The 18,987-nt window shown below is 37.5% G+C and overlaps 1 protein-coding gene across 23 annotated transcripts in view; it reads right to left on the bottom strand.

The window, feature by feature from the left end:
- COL6A3 (collagen type VI alpha 3 chain) overlaps positions 1-18,987 on the bottom strand; it is a 151,456-nt gene that overhangs the window by 35,682 nt on the left and 96,787 nt on the right. For all 23 annotated transcript variants that reach the window (XM_087885859.1, XM_087885845.1, XM_087885855.1 and 20 more), the window contains 15 exons: positions 18,773-18,838; positions 17,795-17,848; positions 15,613-15,648; positions 14,488-14,550; positions 13,280-13,342; positions 10,305-10,367; positions 9,138-9,200; positions 8,762-8,812; positions 7,763-7,798; positions 7,319-7,381; positions 2,479-2,541; positions 1,302-1,334; positions 1,174-1,210; positions 1,056-1,067; positions 376-869 (listed from right to left, as the gene is read on the bottom strand). In XM_087885859.1, coding sequence (XP_087741985.1) covers positions 376-869; positions 1,056-1,067; positions 1,174-1,210; positions 1,302-1,334; positions 2,479-2,541; positions 7,319-7,381; positions 7,763-7,798; positions 8,762-8,812; positions 9,138-9,200; positions 10,305-10,367; positions 13,280-13,342; positions 14,488-14,550; positions 15,613-15,648; positions 17,795-17,848; positions 18,773-18,838 — 1,197 coding nt within the window. The remainder of the gene's footprint in view (positions 1-375; positions 870-1,055; positions 1,068-1,173; positions 1,211-1,301; positions 1,335-2,478; positions 2,542-7,318; positions 7,382-7,762; positions 7,799-8,761; positions 8,813-9,137; positions 9,201-10,304; positions 10,368-13,279; positions 13,343-14,487; positions 14,551-15,612; positions 15,649-17,794; positions 17,849-18,772; positions 18,839-18,987) is intronic.

An 18,987-nucleotide genomic window follows, 5' to 3' on the forward strand; every position in this document is an offset into this window, starting at 1 on the left:
ACAGATGTAAGTTTGATTCATTCATATAAGAGCTCCCTATTCAGCAGCATCTTTTCCCAGATTTAAATGGTTGTTGCTCACAGCTGTAGCATAATCTGGGGAAAAGATGCATTTGGTTTAGGGAGTGGCCACAAGTGCTCTGCACATGGCCACAAATACTCTGAAGCAACCTTTTTCGTTTCAAATCCAAAATATTGTATGCTCAGTGATCCAGGGACAGTAATCAATATAAAAAAATAACAAAATTAAGCCATTTTGTTGAGTGCTTCTGAAAGACAAAACTGACTGACTGAATCCTATAACAATGATTAATTGATTGATTGATTGATTCCTGGAAAGACTGTGCAAGGGGAAGAAAAACAAAAGGAAGCAGACCTGTAATGCATCGGTAAGGACTCTGTCCTCTCTGTTTGTAAGGAATACAGGTACAACTCCAGCAGTGTAGAGTCTTAGTACTGCTTCATTCAACCGTGGAGATGCTATTGTTGGCCCATTGGTGAAGAATACAGCCACTTTCCTCATAAGGAAGCCGGTACGTGCACGCTTGAAAGTATTCCTGGCTACAAATCCCATGGCTGTTTCTAAGCTACGTTGTTTGGATGTCTGGACAAATTGGACGTCCTTGATTTGTTTTACCAACTCCTTCTTTTTTCTGGAATCAGCAAAACGTATCTCAGTGGTAACTTCACTGTTGTATGTAACCAGTGCTACTCGGGCACCTCTGGGGCAGTTGCTTTCTGCAATTGTGATATTGTTAACGATCGACACTACTGTGTCCTTCATTCTATTGAAAGTGTCTGCATTTCCACCAGCAGCAGTATCAAGAGCAAAGGCCAATTCAGTTGGATAAACAGGACATTCTTTTGGACCTGCAGAAACCGGGGACATTAAGAAACAAGTATTATGAGAAAAAAGGTATTAGCTCTACAGCCACCCCCTCCCAAAAAGGAAGGGAGAGTTTACCAGCAAATACTTCAATGCTTGTCTTTCAAAGAAGTTGTGTATGTCAGTTTTTCATCTGACTGCAGATACTGAGTAATTTAAAATGAACTTACCATAACAGCAAGCTGCGAATAATAATAACAGAGAAAGAAGGAAAAGAAAGAAATTACTTTATAATCTATACCAAAAAGCCAACTACATCACGACCAGGGGCAAAAGAAATAGACTTACGGCATTTATCTTTGATGTTGCGTATAAGCGTGCAGTGCTTTAAAGTAAAGAGAGAGAGAGAGTGAAAAGAGGTTTCCAGCATGAAAAAATACAAAATATGTGGTACCATAAATTAATGGTTGACTTACATCTCTAGACTCTCCTTTGCTACCAATAAATCCCTGAAAGAAAAGATTTTTTAAAATGTAGATATAATTTACTGTGAATAAATTTAACTGTACTTGTTTAAAATTGACTTGACAAGTTCAGACACTTAATTAATCATATGGGAGAACAAAGTCCAGAGATTGGGGGAGAAAGTCTTGTCTGTGAGTTGCCAAGAGCACAAAAAGCCAATCTTAGAGGCTGATTCTATGCAGGCTGTTCCAGAAGGAAGCCACTCATGGAACAAATAGAGCTTTCTCACATCTCCTTAATGGAAATTAAGCACTACAAATTTAAGGGCTCTCCTGCATATTTTTTTTTAAAGGATGCCTCGTCTTTCATTTTACAAATTGGGATATCTTGCCATGTCTAGTGGATATAAGGAATTCAGATAGAAACTCAGAAACATGGAAAACTGATGGCAGAAAACAGCTAAGTGCTCTTGCTCTTGCTATCTGTTCCTTATCTCTATGCATCCCAACACAGGGGAAGACAAAATCCTACTTTTTTACTACATTAGATTTCTACTTTGAATGTACATTATATACATTGATACATTACATTTATCTACATTACATTAGATTTCTACATCTACATTTCTATATAGCTGAAGCTCACTGAGCAATTCAAAAAAGTATCTTCCATAACAAAATGTGGGAAACATAATGCAAAACATGAAATATTTACAAAGTTTTTATCTCAAAATCCAAAGTGAAGGTTCAAACTTTATAACTTTTGAATTTTCACAGCTGTACTTTCTTTTATTGTAGCTCAGTAAAATGTAGGCCTTTAGCTATTGTAAGTGTTGTTGAAAAAAATGTAGGCAATACATTGGTATTCTGAACAGGCTCATGGCAGAATTCCCACATAGGCATAATCAGTTCACTGTTATCAGTTCCTACAATTTTACTTAATCTATGTACAATCTAGAATACTTTTAAATGATGCAAGCAAGTCAAGAATTTGCAGAGTAAAAATATTAAATAAAGTCACATCTCAATTTTTGTGGTTCTTATGAGTTTACTTAAGAGAATTGATTTTAATTTAACTTTACAACTGAAGATAAATAGGGAGCATATGATTATTTGCAAATTGTATGAAAAGAAAGTATACTAGTAAAGTGTAATTACTAAAGCAAAAACCAACATAGCAAAAACTTACAGGTGGTCCTGGATATCCACTCTCTCCTTTCTGACCTCTTTGGCCAGATTCCCCTGAACGTCCCTAAAAAGGGAAAACTAGGCATTTGATTCATGTCATAAATATTTTTTCATATTATTCATCCCTGCTCTTTCAAATTAATTAAATATGTCCTCATTTGTTCAGGTTTCTGGATCTATTCCTAATATTACTTTGAAGATTCCACTGCAGTATTCTCCATTGCTCTTACTCCATAGATTCTCCACCTTTTCCCCATATTCACTAGGCATCTAAAGTACCCAACAGTTGTCACCATTACTTTAATCTTGAAGGTTTGTTTAAATTAGCAATCATTTATTTTTCACATCTCTTTTATTTGTTGTAATTCAGTCAGTCTTATTGGATGAAGAAGATTGGGTTATATATCATTGTATTATTTTAAATCATTCTTGAGCGTCATCTAGTTAAAAGCATGTTATAAATAATATAATTCATTTCTCTAATGATGTAGAGATTAGAGGTGAAGCAGATTGCTTTTGGGGGAGGCAGCTACTAAAAACCCAAAACATAGTTTTCAAGTTGTTTTGTAGTAAAAAAATAATAATAATAATACAAAAACTGTAAGCCTCCTAAAAATTCTAACATAATTTAACTCATCCAATTCAAGAAAATTCTGGTTCACCCATGGGTATTATATTTTTTCCTACATGCACACATGTATCCACCTACATATACATAAGTATACCAGTTGTCACTTTGTCATTAAAGCCTTTCTCCTATTTAAAAAGTGTGGAGTACTGTCCTTGGCTAAAAATGATTGCTATCTATAATTCAGTAAGTCTTAAAAAACATATGACAAGCAGATGGGTATGTAAGATTATACATAGTATTATAATACTCATCGTTCAATTAGCTTCTTTCCACAAGCAAATGAGTATCACTGGGTTTAATTTGACAATGCTTATATAATGTTCACAGTTCTAACATTATTCTACTGTGACCAGAAGGTACTTAAAAAACATAGTGGGTTCCAATTTCATGAAATGCTACTTTCTTTTTGCCTATAGTTGGCTCCTGGCTAATAAGAACATAATTCAAAGTTTCTCTTTATTTTACACTAATTCATTTTGAATCTCCATGGCTGATAAAGAACAAGGTATGGGATCTTACATGTAATTAATATGAATGCCTTAATCAGATGATGAACAGAAAACTATTTTCATTGAAGGATGTGATCAGAGTCGCATGATTTACACATAATGCTAATTAACTGGGGAATTGGCTAAATTTGAAGTAAACACCATAATACCTCCTTAGAATTCCAGTATTAAAATACAAATGAATTAAATTGCAATAAAATGAATAAATCATTATTAAATTTTTGTATATTAAAAACCTGCAACAACAATGAAATTCAATGTAGAGAAAATGTAAAGTCTTACACTTGGGCAAAAAAAACCAAAAGTACACATACAGACTGGGAAAAACCAGACTTAATAGCAGTAACTGTGTGACGGATCTTGGAGGTCTTAGTGGCTAACCAATTAAATATGAGCCAACAGTGTATGGTGGCAGCCAAAAAAGGCAATGCAATCTTAAATTGCATTAACAGAGGGATTCAATCAACATCACATGAGGTATTAATGCCATTCTATAAAGCCTTAGTAAGAACACACCTATAAAGCCTTAGTAAGACCAAATCTAGAATACTGCATCCAGTTTTGGTCACCACAATATAAAAAAGATGTTGAGACTCTAGAACAGGGCGTCAAACTCAAGGCTTGCGGGCCAGATGTGGCCCATAGGGTGCTTAGATCCGGCCTGCAGGGCTGGCCTGAAAATAGCAAAAGAACAGCCTGCGGTGTCTTTGCTAACCAAAATGGGGCACCGGGGCCCACAAGCAGCCACCCCCCATGCCCTATTTTGGCTGCCATTGCTGTGCAGCAGGCCATCCAGGCCCAAAACAGGATGCAGGGATGGGGATGGGTGGCCTCCGCATGCTCCGTTTTGGCTGCCAGGACGGTGCAGCAGGCTGTCCAGGCCCAAAATGGGGCATAGGGGGGTGCAGGTTGCCTCCTTGCACCCCATTTTGGCTGCCAGGATGGTGCAGGAGGCCATCCAGGCCCAAAACGGGTGGGGGGCCACCCATGCCCCTCACACCCCATTTTGTGCTGCCAGAGTGCTGCAGGGAAATAGTTGGGAAAGAAAATAGTTGGGAACACAGGCAGAAATCAGAAAGAAAAGAATTTGTCAGGAAAGCGTTTTTTCAAAAAAGGAGGTGGTCAAAGAGAGCAGAGTCCAAATATAAGGTTCAGGGAGACACTCTGTCACAGAAGAAATATGGATGGCATAGGAATGAGAAAAGCAGTTAAAAAGCAAGCAAACTGTGAACTGGATAACAAACTCCAGTTGCAAAGAAATCCCTCTTCAACGGTCAATTTCTTAAGGCAGTGAAATTTGGCACGTGATATAATTCTTTGCACTGGCAGGTTCAAAAGATTTCTGAATTGAGAAATTTTGACCCCTAATTTTGCTTCACTGACGCTCGTTGAGAGGACTGGAAGGCTTCTAATTTGGTGGCAGAGAAAACAACAGAAAGGATCCTTGAGGCTACATAACTTTAGGCAGCTTTAGTCTATCAGAATTTTGCCTACAACTAGTCAAAGCAAGACATCTGCAGAAGTTGTGAATGCTCTAACACTGGAAATTTTTAAGAAGATGTTGGATAACCATTTGTCTAAAGTGGTGTAAGGTTTCCTGCCTGGGCAGGGGGCTGGATTAGAAGACCTCCAAGGTCCCTTCCAACTCTGTTATTCTATTCTAATATCTTCTTCTTAGCAGCATTTCTTTCTTTTCTCTCATTCAGCCTTTTTCTAACCCCAACTTTTCATTGCACTTTCTAGTTTGCACCTGTCATTTTTTCCTATAGCCAGAAGGGTTTCTTTCCTTGCTTGGGCAGTTCCCTTGGCTGCCTTTTCTGGGCTGAGTCTCCTTTTCTTTCTTCCTCTGGGGTTTCCTCTGCATCCTCCTCCTGTGACTTTTGCTCCTTCTTGAACAAACCATTGCAATTTGCTTTGTTGTTCCACAGTCAGCTTTTCTTGGCTTGCTTCTCAACTCACCTTTTCTCTTCTTTCTGGGACTATTCAGAAAATCATCTCTCTCTCCACCCCACCCCCCCACCCCCACTCTCCTTTTTCAACTAATGTCAACCCAAGCAGGCCTTGAATTCTTTTCCCTTGAGGTCTTTATGGCTACTTTCTGAACTTGCACCCTCATCCTTGAAGCTGTTTGTCATATTACTGAACTCATTATCTTCCTCCCCAGCTTTTACACACATAATTCAATTAAAGTTAAATTGCCACATTTGCTTTCTGTTTCCCTGGTCATCAATGGAGTTGACTTCTACTAACTCTTTTCTTGAGGAAAGAGCCAAACAGTGAGCAAGCTGACTTTTCTTGATGGTTTCATTCTTATTTCAAATCTATTAGCATCGACACACACACCCCGCACCCCGTTTTGGCTGGGAGAGGGCTATCAAAACTAAAGACAAAACAAAAGGAGAAATGTTTCCCCTTTTGCATTTGAGCATGCAAGAAGGGGCAGGAAAGGAGAAAGGGAAAGAGGAAAGACAAAGAAAAAAAGAAAAGATGGGAAGAGAGCAAGGAAGGAAAAATAAGGAAAGAGAAGAAGGAAGAAGAAATTTGAATGAAGAGGGAAGGGAAAAAAGAAAAGGAAGGATGGAAGGAAGGAAGGAAGGAAGGAAGGAAGGAAGGAAGGAAGGAAGGAAGGAAGGAGAATAAAATGAGAGTGAGGGAGAGTCTGAGGGAAGTCCTGCCTTAGCACTTGGCCACCACAGGTGCCCCCCACATACACACAAGTCCTGTGTCACGCCCACCATAGCCACACCCATCCTGGCCCTCCAAGGTCAAACACAGCCCTGATGTGGCCCTCAATGAAATTGAGTTTGACACCCCTGCTCTAGAAAAAGTACAGAGAAGAGCAACAAAGATGATTAGGAGACTGGCGGATAAAACATATGAAGAATAGTTGCTGGAATTGGGTATCTCTATTTTAATGAAAACAAGGACTGGGGTGACATGATATCAATGTTCCAGTATCTGAGGGGCTGTCACAGAGAGGAGGGAGTCAACCTATTTTCCAAAGCACCTGAAGGCCAGATAAGGAATAATGGATGGAAACTGATCAAGGAGAGATGCAACCTAGAAATAAGGAGAATTTTTCTGACAGTGAGAACAATCAACCAATGGAACAGCTTGCCTTCAGAAGTTATGGGAGTTTCATCACTGGAAGCTTTCAAGAAGAGACTGAACTGCCATCTGTCAGAAATGTTGTAGGGTCTCCTGCTAGGACGGGGGGTTGAACTAGATGACCTACAAGGCCCTTCCAACTCTGTTATTATGTTATACATTCACACACACACACACACACACACACACACACACACACACAATCTAGTGAAAAGATAGGGCATCAATGCACATATCACAGTATGTGTGAATACAGGCAATGTAAAGCATCTTGACCAGCCAATTACAAGTGAATGAAATCAATGCCTTCTAGCTCTCCAGGTAGGGGATCCTTCTAGTATTTACAATAAAGTAGCAATACCAACTCTGCAATGATATTTAAATAAGTACTATTATAAAAGATAAGAATAACCCATCTCCTATTACACTGCTAGGATGATACAACTTTCACTTTGCTATCTTTCTTCTAATTAAGTACACCATAGCTCTGCCAGTAATTGTTACAAAATGACATTTAGAACAAAGAAAATCACTGGGGGGAAAAAGATGCAAGAAGGGAGTCTTATTGGAGTCAGAGGATGAAATGGCATTACCCGTTCACCACTGCTTCCTTTGGGGCCAGCTTTACCATCATCACCGTGATCTCCAGGTACACCCTAATCCAAAATGAGAAGCAGAGCATTTACTCTCTAATAAAGATCACATAGGAGTTAAAGTACTCTACAAAAACTAGAAAGTGTTTTATTTATTTATTTTTATTTTTTTATTATTATAACATAAAATGACATTACAAGACATACAACATTTATATATATACTCTCTTAACAGTTAAATAAAAATAGGGGTGAAATGTAAAAAAGGAAAAAATGAATATGTCAATGTATGAAAATATAAAGTCAATATGAGTCTTAATAAATACAGTGTAATTAAAAGAGAAGGGGACAAGAAGAAACGAATAATATAAAGGGAAAAGCAGGAAAATGTAAATATTAGAAGAAGATCATCACGAATTAGCTGTTAGAAAGTGTTTTAAATACCCGTAATCCTGGGTATCCTGGGAAACCGGGTTGTCCCTGTGGAGAAAATAAATTGAAGTCTTAGAATCTGAAGAGTTGGCTTCCTCCCACCTCCCACCTCCCCTGATCCCTTTTCTAGTTATTATGGGTATCAACAGAGGCACTATTGAAGATTTTGTTCTGCTGTAAAACCCAACTGATCAGTATAACTCTTTGGAAGAGTCGCTGAATATAATAATAAAGGCTGCATGGGAATTCTGTGCAATTAAATTCAGGGAGCTTTCAAAAAAGGGAATCACAAATCCCAAAGATATGTTACTTTGACACTGAGGATGACTCAAATCAGACCACAGTCCTTATAATAAAGTTTAATCCTTTCCCCCAAGCCAGGGGTGAAATTCAGCCGGTTCTATCGGCTTGGGTGAACCAGTAGTGGTGGCTGCAGGAGGCTCCACCCACCCATGTGGACGTCATGATGTTGCTTTTTTGTAATGATTTTATGCCTCTTTGCATGCGCGAACAATGGCGCATGCACATTTGCAAACCGGTAGGGAAGGTAAGTGAATTTTACCCCTGCCCCAAGCTCATTGTTCCAAATACTCAAAACTTTCTCATATGAGTGTGTTAAAAAAAACTACTTCTACTGGCATCAATTAAAAATTATCCATAGAATTGAATTATGCAAAGGCTCTGTGGAGAAGAAAACTTACTTATGAAGAGAAAAAAACCAGATGGGCAGCTTGCAGACTACAGAATTTATATTTCATTTATTTTGCCTACTGAACAGGTATGGGGAAGAGAAGGAAAGTCCAAGGAAAAGTAGGGTTGAGACATGGACACAAAAGAGCTTGGAAAAAAATCAGAGATATTTCAAAATTGGGTGTGGGAGGGTGGGCGTTGTTATTGCTAAGGAAGAACAAAAGAAAACAGTCAGTCTTGAGTTAGAAGGCAAGAGACTACTGTATGGATTAAGGAAATTTTAGATATTTTTATAAGTCTAAAAAATGATCCTAGACATACCGTTCTGCCTTTAGGTCCTTCCTTGCCAACTCCATCTCGTCCATCATCTCCCTACAAGATGCAAAGGCACAAATCAAAATAAGCAACAGTCCTTGGATCCTGAAAAGTCTTTTTGCATCTTTGCTGTACCATAATGGGCATTACATTCTAAACAATTTAGTGCTAAGGAAGTTCTTTCAACTACAGGAGTGGATGGAACCCTGTGAAATGGTTTGTAAGCCATCTGAATGACCTGGAGGGAACAATCAAGGTTTCCAATAAAGAAACATGTGGACAGTGTTTTTGATGCTTTAACAAGAAAATGTTGATCATCCCTGGAATCTGTAAATACTTGCTCTTTGAGTACTGAGTAATACTGGTTCCTAGTAACACTCACCATTTCTCCTCGGGGGCCAGGAGGACCAATGGGCCCCTTTGGACCAGATTCACCAGCTTCACCCTGAAAAATTTATTTGAATGTATCATGTAAGATATACACAATAATTACAGAATAGTAGTATTAGCAATAGCAATAGACTTATATACCATTTCATAGTGCTTTACAGTCCTCTATAAGTGGTTTAAAAAGTCAGCATATTACCTCCAACAATGACAATGTTAAACTAATATTAAACAAATCTTAACAACCAAATATAAAGTAACAGTAGTCCAGGGAGTAAGCATTATTAGAGTCCCAAAGGGGCAGCAATAAAGCACTTCCTCAAAGTCAATAGTGGAGGACCTCAAGGGGAAAGCTATTCCACAGAAATGGGGAGCCAATGAATAAGCCTGTCTCTGGAATCCCTTTCTCCTGACAGCCCACAGGGAGGAATCCAAAGCAACCATTCTTGGATTAAGCGCAGAGGATGGACAAGTTCTGCTCAGAGAAGATGGTTCTACATGTAACAGGGCCTTGAGCCATTCAAAAGTTTAAAGGCATTGCAGTCAAACACCTACTGAGAGCCAATATAGCAACTGCAGCAAAGGTGTTATCTTGGTAAGGCAAATTTCACCTGTCAGCAAGCAAGCTACCACATTTTGCACCCACTGTAATCTCTGAGTAGTCTTCAAAGGCAGCCCAAGTAATGTGTGTATTACAGTAATCCAACTTCAATGAGGTATTGTCACCAAAGCTTCCCATTCACAGAGAAACACAACTTGTGAACCAGCTGAAGCTGTTCCTTCAAGCCGATCTCTGAGTTCAGGAGAACTTCCAAGTTGCTATAATAGGAGTGATAAAGAATCCAGTATTCTTTGAGTAAATGTCAACCATTAAACTTACGTTTCCCAATGCACTTTTAAAATTAAACAAGATACAATATGCTTTTAACATTCCAATGGGAAAGTTCAATGATATTGCAATCTCAAATTACATATTTAAAGATTTTAACAATATTCTTAGTTTCTATAGACATATTTTTGAGAACCAGCTTGATGTAGTGGTTAAGACTGGAAAGATATATAGGAGGTAGTAAAAACAAGGTTTATTTCAACTGCCACTATTTCTGTCATTTAATAATGACAGAACTAATAATTATTAGAGCTATTTTTTTAAAAAACTGACCTTTTTACCAAGAGGACCAGACCTACCACGCTCCCCAACAGCTCCAACTGGACCACCAGCACCCTACAGAAACAAGAAATTATAGGATGGACATATTAGTAACTGAAAAATGGATGGAAATTATCATTAAAGAAGGGAAAACCCCTTAAACATATAGAAGAACAAGCCTTGCTATGAAAAAACCAATGTGGATTCTACAAAAGTAAATCTTGCCTCATCAGCCTTCTAAAATGTTCTGAGATTTCCACAATAGGCCTGTGAATGGAAGCAAGCCTGCATAGATTTGTACAGAATTTCAAAAAAGCTTTGACGAAGTCACTTAGCAAAAACTCTTCAGTAAACTTTGTTTTCATGGAATAAAGACACTTTCCTTTTATGTATTGTTGAATGATTAAAAATGACATGCAAAAATTAGGAATGAACAGGCATTTTTTTCATTGCAGAAAATAAAAAGGAAGGTCTTTCATAAATGATACTGGCTTGGGATGCCAGACTGTTTAAAGTAGTGAGAATCAAAAGAGATGGTAAAGATTTCAAAATAACTTGTTAAATATGTGAATTGTTAAGTTTATAGCAAATCAAATTCAAATCAAACTAGGCAACAAAACCCTAGCTTCATGTCCACACTTATGAGATCTGCCTGTAAGTAATCATAAAAAGGATCTTGAGTACATAATAGGTAGCTCAAGAGGTTGACTCAATGTGCAGCTGCCATGAAAAAGGCAAGCTCTACACAAGAGATAATCAAGAAACTGAAAATAAAACTGCCAACATCGTAATGCCCTTATACAAATGCATGATGCATTCTCATCTAGAATACTGTATACAGTTCCTATTGTCACATATAATCTTACTTATTATTTATTCAATGTCTATAGCTGCCATCTCGGTCAATGACTCCAGGCAGCTTGCAATTCAAAAAGATATTAAAACACTAAAAACACTAAAAACAATACAATAAATATACACAGCAGCCAAGATACTTAGTCAGTTAACAATACAGCCAGGAAACAGGGCCCTTGATACATTCAGTACCCCAGGCTTGGAAACATAGGCAGGTTTGCAGGCCCTTACAAAAGGCTAACAAGATTGGAGCCATTCTAATCTCCAAAGGCAGGATGTTCCATAGAGCAGGAGCCACTGTGGAAAAAGTCTGCAGCTGGAATAATACAGCTGGAAAGGATATATAGAGCAAGAAAAATTGTCAGGGTGTTCGACATATTTCTGAAACTAGAAATATGTCGAATATGCTAGAAAATTTGCAACTCTTTGGCTTAGAAAACAGGTGACTATGACATAGACCAGTGATGGCTAACCTTTTTGCCGTTGTGTGCCAAAAGCGGGGGGAGCATGGGGAGTTGCGGGTGCGTGTGCCCACATCCATAATTCAATGCGCCCCGCCCTCCCGCGCATGCGCACGTGACCCCCCCACACTTCTTCCTGCTTTTGGCACGTGATGGCACTGTGGACCCGGTAGGCCTATTTTTCCCCCTCCCCAGGCTCCAGTGGCTTTCTAGGAGCCTGAGGAGGGCAAAAACAGCCTTCCCCATCCACCTGGAGGCCTTTCAGAGGCAGGAAACAGCCAGTTTCCCGACTTCCGGTGGGACCGGAAGGCCTGAAAATCAGTTGGCCAGTGCACGCATGCACGCTGGAGCTGAGCTAGGGCAACACTTGCGTGCCCAGCACTATGGTTCCGCGTGCCACCTGTGGCACCTGTGCCATAGGTTCGCCATCACGGACATAGACTATCAAAGTCTATGAAATCCCATGCGGTATAGTGAAAGTGCAGTAGGAGGTCTTCTCCCTCTTGCCAATCACGAGCTCCAGGAGTCCTCCAATGAATGGAAATTCACAATAGGAACTTGGTTGTTTATTTCACAAAAAGGAAGTAGTTGATTACCCAGGGTTATTTTATTATTATTCGATTGTTGCCAAAAGCAAGGTAATGGCTGTTAATTTGATGGCTTTAAAAGAGGATTGGAGGAAATTTTGTTACTTCTGGTTTGGGGATAGGAGGCCTCCAAATGCTAGTCCTTGTTATTGCTCACTTACAGAGCAAATTCTCTTAAAACCACAAATAAAAAAACCACTAGGGCATTTGGGGCTGATCTAATTTTATAAGTGATCAAGATGTCTGGGGCTGTGACCTAATCTTCTGTTTTATCAGGAAAGATGCCTGACAACCTCATAGCCACAAAGGCCTATGCAGATACTGCTTTTTGTTGTGCTTCCTGGCCATAGGGCCAACTCAAGTGCATACTGGGATTATGAAATGGTTCTGCAGCTCTTGTTAATGAGAAGTGCTATCTAGACTTCTTTCCTGCCAAGATGAAAAGAAATTGACTCCCGACAGGATCCATAATAAAAAATATTTTCTACTCCTAGTAACTAGTCTCACAGCTGTCTAATATTAAACCACTCCTAAGGTTGCCAGGTGTCCAGTATTTGAGCGGACAGTCCACTTTTTTCACATTATGTTCACTATTTTTTTTCACAAAATAGTGGACATTTTTTTTATTCAAAAGCTTTATGATTGTATATTTTTTAATATTTCTCAACGTTGTACTGAAATTAAAGAATTATTCCTTAAACACAAAGAATTGATCAAAGCTGCGCAGTCAAATAAAAAATACACACGACAGCAAAGTAAAATGTAATTTAATATTTTACATATTATTATAATATATTTGATGTTTTGAATTTTAAGTAAAGTTTTGAAGTGATTATTTTAATACGTGTTAAAATGTTTGTAAGAAAATATATAATTTAATTGGGTTTTTTTTTTACTACTTAACCCCCCCCCCCCCCCGCTTGTCCGCTATTTTTTGGAAGCAGACCTGGCAACCCTATCAGTCACACTTCTGATGATGACTGAATTTCTCAAAAAACAATAATCACTGAGTTTTCTCCATCTATGAGTGTTTATAATTTGCTCTTTAACAACATCCTTGATGAGAAGAAAGAACTAATTTTACCCTCGGACCAGGGAGGCCAGGCTCTCCTTGAAGGCCAGGGATTCCAGTTGTGCCAGGTGGTCCCTATACAAATAAGGAAAATTAAATATTTGAAACAGAAAAGTTCTGATACAAAATTGGTGCATTCTTGAAATAAAGATTTATTATGAACTAATAACTCCCAAAGCCACAGTACTATGTTATCACTGAATGCACAGAAATGAATGAATTTACAGTTTCCCATCTATCAAAAAAAAATTCCTCACAATTGCATCACAATAGAAGATAACATAATATCCAAAACCCTACCTTCATTTAGTATGCACGTAGACATTTGCATCAATCAGATATCATGCCACTGGAATATGCGTAGTATAAAAGACTACACCCATTATTTTTACAGTGTTTCCCATGTGGCCTGGCAATTCTATTACATTCTTAACATTGTTAGTTAATATTCTTTAGAATTAAGAAATGCATTCAGTAAAGGGTTGGACTACATTACCTCTAACATAACCTCCAAGTCTATGAATCTAAATTATCTGAACAGTAACACTCCTAATAATTTCAGATGACAATGTTATACATACACACATATAGAGAGTCAAAAAAATCCAACAGTTGTTGTTGAGGACTGGCAGCTTTTAATCTCCTATATGTTTTTGAGGGCTTACATTCATCATCTTTTGCAGGGCTGTCAAAGTCCTGGCTTTTGGGCCGGATGCGCTGTGCACTGGCCATGCCCACCCCTGGTTTAGCAAAGGGGGGGAAAGTCCCGATACATCACATGACGCTGCCATGATGACGTGAGTTTGACACCCTCGCTTTTTTGGATTCCTGATTTCTGATTGCACAGTACTGAACTTTCTTATGTTGATTTTTTTAATTCTATTTAATTTCATTTTATTTATATAAAGAGTTGTATAATATTATCCATAATCTCCTTTTGTAGCCAGCTTTTTCTTAGGTACTGTTTTGGGGAGATCTGGACATAAATTAATACCATTATTATTTGACAAGTGAAGATAATACTTGATGGTTTTGATACAATCAGAAATAATCTACAAAAACTTTTTGCAATTAAACTGATAGCAATAAATTAGTTAGAAATTTAACCAATAAATTACTGTTGAAATTGTTGTTGCTTTTCCTGCAACCTCTGTCCTCCTCCACCCAATGTACCCCCAATGTCATTTCCTTACTTTTGAAAATGAGTTGCAAAAACTCACCTGGGGACCTTTAACTCCTTGTTCCCCATTAAATCCTGGTGAGCCAAGGGCACCTTTATTTCCCTAAGAAATTTAAAAAATTGAATGGAGAGACAGACAGACAGACAGAAGCTTTTATATAGCTACGGTTTAATAACACAGACTGGCATTTTCTTATATTTGTAAGATTTCAGTTAAAAGCTGCATTCTTCTTTGCATTTCCTTTGGGCATGAGGGTCAAATGGAACTAAGTTCTGTCAGTGGATGGAACATCTTTCAGATGCAGCCATTTACATTACTTGAATTTTAAATGTATTTTCCTCTGGGATTACCCATATACTTGATTAAAAATCTCAGTCTCCTTAAACATTTATGTCTACAAAACTCATGGACAGATGTGGGCCAGTCAGAATTTCAATCATTCTATATTAACCTAATTTACAGAGTTGCTATGAGGATACAGTGCACACAAAAATCATGTACTGTATGCCTATAATATTATAATGAGGTTTCTTTGGCAGAAGGGTAGAATAAAGATGGGGATCAGGGAGATATTGCAATGACTCCCTTCTTGCAGCTAACATCGTCATCTCTGTTTCCAAGCTTTTCATTGTTCTTTATTGTTTTCAGTGATAACTGTTTTTATGAATTTATTGATTTTTCTTTTTAATTCACTGTTGTACGCTGCCCAGAGTCACACTGTTGTGAAATGTGAAGCCATATAAACATGATAAATAAGCAAAGACTAAAGGTCTTGCTTATTACAATTTCATAAGCAGTTTTTGAAATAAATATTTGTGAAATATATCTATTATGTACATGCATGGTTTATACTTGAAAAATAATACATAATTTGTCCCAGAAAGGATTCTAAAATGGTTGTCTATCTGAAGCACACAGGTGGGCTGAGTAAGTATATTCTTCTCAACAAATTCCCCTAAATGCAAAGCTATTTAACAACTGTGAATTTAAAAAAACCAATATTCTATATTTTTCATTTTTTCAACTTTTATAAAGATATTACTTAGATTTGGCTATCCTCACTTCCCCTGCTATATGTGTATACAATATTTATAATATATATTATATTATATATATAGCATGTAACACAAACACACATCATGTAAAAACATAATAAATACTTACTTTGATACCAAGTGGTCCTCTTCTGCCAAGTGCTCCCTTGAAATAAATATATAATAGCCATTAATTGTTATGCAGAGGTATCACTAGAAAAATATTTTTTCTCTATTTTGGTAATTACCTATAGCTTTTTATACTCTGAGGATTTTTTTTCTGGTAGATACTCAAACTGAAAATATATATCTTTCAACAGCTAAATGCTATAAAAAACAGAAGATTCAGACTTCAAGGTGTCTTAATTCTTAAGATTTTAAAAACCTTACTTATAATTATTTTTATGTTATTTTATCTTTGTAAACACTAACTTCTATTTAGCAAGACCAAGCAAGAGATTTGGTGTGTTTTCCCTCTCTTCTTCACCAGCTGAGATGAAAGCTCAGCAACTGACTCTGTCTTGGCAGATGTCTTTGTTTGTACAAAGGAGTGATTCCTGGTTACAATAAATGGGCTGCTGGTTCCTTTTAATCGTATTAATAAAACAAACATTAACACAAGACACCAAGGTATGTCCAGAAAGTACCCACATACCAAAGTTCAATGAATTTCATCATTCTAACCGAGCTTAGAATCTTTGTATTTTTAAATATAACATGAGCTCAATATTAGTAACAGATAATATATACAGATACTAAACAGATAATCAAACTAACACCATATAAGTAAAGTTTGCAGTTAAACACTATCAACACAAATGTCATACACAGAACTTGTAGAATAAACGAAGCAAAGTATATATACAGCTTATCCATCTGCTCACATTAACTATAACTTCCCATAACAATCAGAAAGACATGTGCACACCAGAGGTGGGTTTCAGAAGGTTCTGACCAGTTCTGGAGAACCAGTAGCGGAAATTTTGAGTAGTTCAGAGAACCGGTAGTAAAATTTCTGACTGGCCCCGCCCCCATTTATTCTCTGCCTCCCAAGTCCCAGCTAATTGGGAGGAAATGGGGATTTTGCAGTAACCTTCTCCTGGATTGGGGAGGGAATGGAGAGTTTACAGTATCCTTCCCCTGCCACGCCCACCAAGCCACGCCCACCAAGCCATGCCATGCCCACCAAGCCACACCCACAGAACCGGTAGGAAAATTTTTTGAAACCCACCACTGGTGCACACACAAAGCAACAATAATTTCTTCAACAATAATCTTCTTCTGTCTTATAAAGATAATGATAAAGATACCATAGAATCAAGCTCAGCATCTTGTGACTAAAATGGGAAGAAATTTGAATATCTTTAACTTCTATGTTTGCCTCAATGCTCCACTGATGTAACATCCCACCGAGTTTAAATTAACAACAGCAGGAACATGACTGATCCCAGTTGTCAGAACAGTCAGAAGACACAAAAAAAGAGTGTTTTGTTTCCATTGCAAAGTCAGTATATTTTGTGATAGACGTTTTGTGCACATTCTGCCCCAGTCTAGGTCTATTTCTTAACATGAAGGAAAGCACTGAGAGAATCTTCCCGCCTTGATTATCATTACTACTTAAACATAATTTTGTAGCAACTGCACATAGCCCCATCCCAACCAGCATCCTTATTCCCCAGTTCCCTTCTGGAATCAAGATATGTATCTTCCCATCTTCATCTGAGATTGTTACTTGTGAAAGTAAGGGTTCTTTCTTTCTTTTATCACAGGGACAAAACTATTAATGCCACTAGGCTATCTTTCCTAGTTCTCTGTCCAGTTCAAAGTTTTGCATCACATTAATTCACATCACCTCTAATCAAAGCCAATGAATTATTCAATATTTCATATTCAGACACTTAATCAAGGGATTCTACACGAGCTTCTCTTGAGTAATGCAACTCTATTGACAAAAGTGCAACACAATTAACAGTCTTTATTGAATTCTTTTCCCATTTATTATTTTCCTCTTCTCCCCACTACCTACCTCGGTTTGGTTTAGTAAATATCAAAATATTAGAAATTAAACAAATACATTAGCTTTTAAAGTGTGAATCTCAGCACAAATCCCATACAATTATGGAATCTTACCTAAAGCGTTCCTATATTATTCTAAATCATCCATGAACTAAATTTGATAATGCATAGTATTCAAACATTTGTCATACATACATACATACATGCATACATACACACACACACACACACACAATGTCTATTATTGTAGAAACTATGTTATTAGCAAATTAAATAGCAGGGAAAATTATACACACATCTCTTCCAGCCCCTCCTGCGTCACCTCGTGGTCCATCTCTTCCAAGTTCTCCCTGTAAGAATACAAAACACTGGAATTGTTTATCACTAAACAAGAGACATATGTAAGTTACAACAGGACAATAAAAACATTTTAGTAGAAAGTATTTTTGAAATTTTCTCTTTTCTTCTTTTAAATTAGGTTTGTGTTTTTGATATGAATGGATCCTGGAATGGGGTAATTGAGAAAGATTCTAACCTCACTTCATTCCAATTCTAGAACTCAATTAAGCTCTGGTGCCAAAAAATCTTTCTTTTTTTCATAAAACACTATAATGAGGAAACAAGGTAGGATTTATATTGATTTTCAAAAACTGGCTAAGTTTTCTCTCAAACTAGAGAGATTTTAGGGCTCATGCCATCATTAATTCAAATAGAGTGTTTTATAGGATGGAAAAACTTGAGATGGAGAAATTATTAGTTTTATATTTTACCCAGAATAGTCTCCTTACTGATATACTAAATTATTATATTATGTTGTTTTCTGGATTGATCTGACCAGTTGATCTGACCTAGTGATTGATTTCATCTTTAATTGATTAACTTTTATTCTTCATCCCTCCCATTTCTATTATGAGAAAACCAAAATTGTCTGTAACAGAATAACAGAGTTGGAAGGGATCTTGGAGGTCTTCTAGTCCAGCCCCCTGCTCAAGCAGGAGACCATATACCATTTCAGACTTATGGCTGTCCAATCTTTTCTTAAAAACCTCCAGTGATGGAGCACCCACAACTTCTAAAGGTAAGCTGTTCCACTGGTTAATTGTCTCATAGTCTTGTGCAGCTTTACTTTTTTTTTTTTTGGTAAGATAATTAGTCCAGTCAATAGATTGCATTAAATTCTCCCAAACAATTTCAACTGGATTTTGGAAGTTCTAGGACAGCCTCCCAAGCATCTCTGTCTAACCCTCCTACAAATCCAAGGATTGATATTTTACCGGTGGTCCAAGTTCTCCCTTTTCGCCTTTGGGTCCTCTGTCAGTGCTATCGGTTCCAAAAGTACCCTGGAAGCAGCCAGAGCAATGAAAAGCAAGCAGAGTGAGACAAAAGTTATTAAATGTTTATAACACAGTTTATAACATAGTGATGGATGTAGTTCAGAGAAAGATTGTTTTCAATCCTGACATATCCACAAAGCTCATCTTGTAACCGA

Source organism: Pantherophis guttatus, chromosome 1, assembly GCF_059756535.1.
Source record: "Pantherophis guttatus breed Tessera chromosome 1, ASM5975653v1, whole genome shotgun sequence".
NCBI classification, from domain to species: domain Eukaryota; kingdom Metazoa; phylum Chordata; class Lepidosauria; order Squamata; family Colubridae; genus Pantherophis; species Pantherophis guttatus.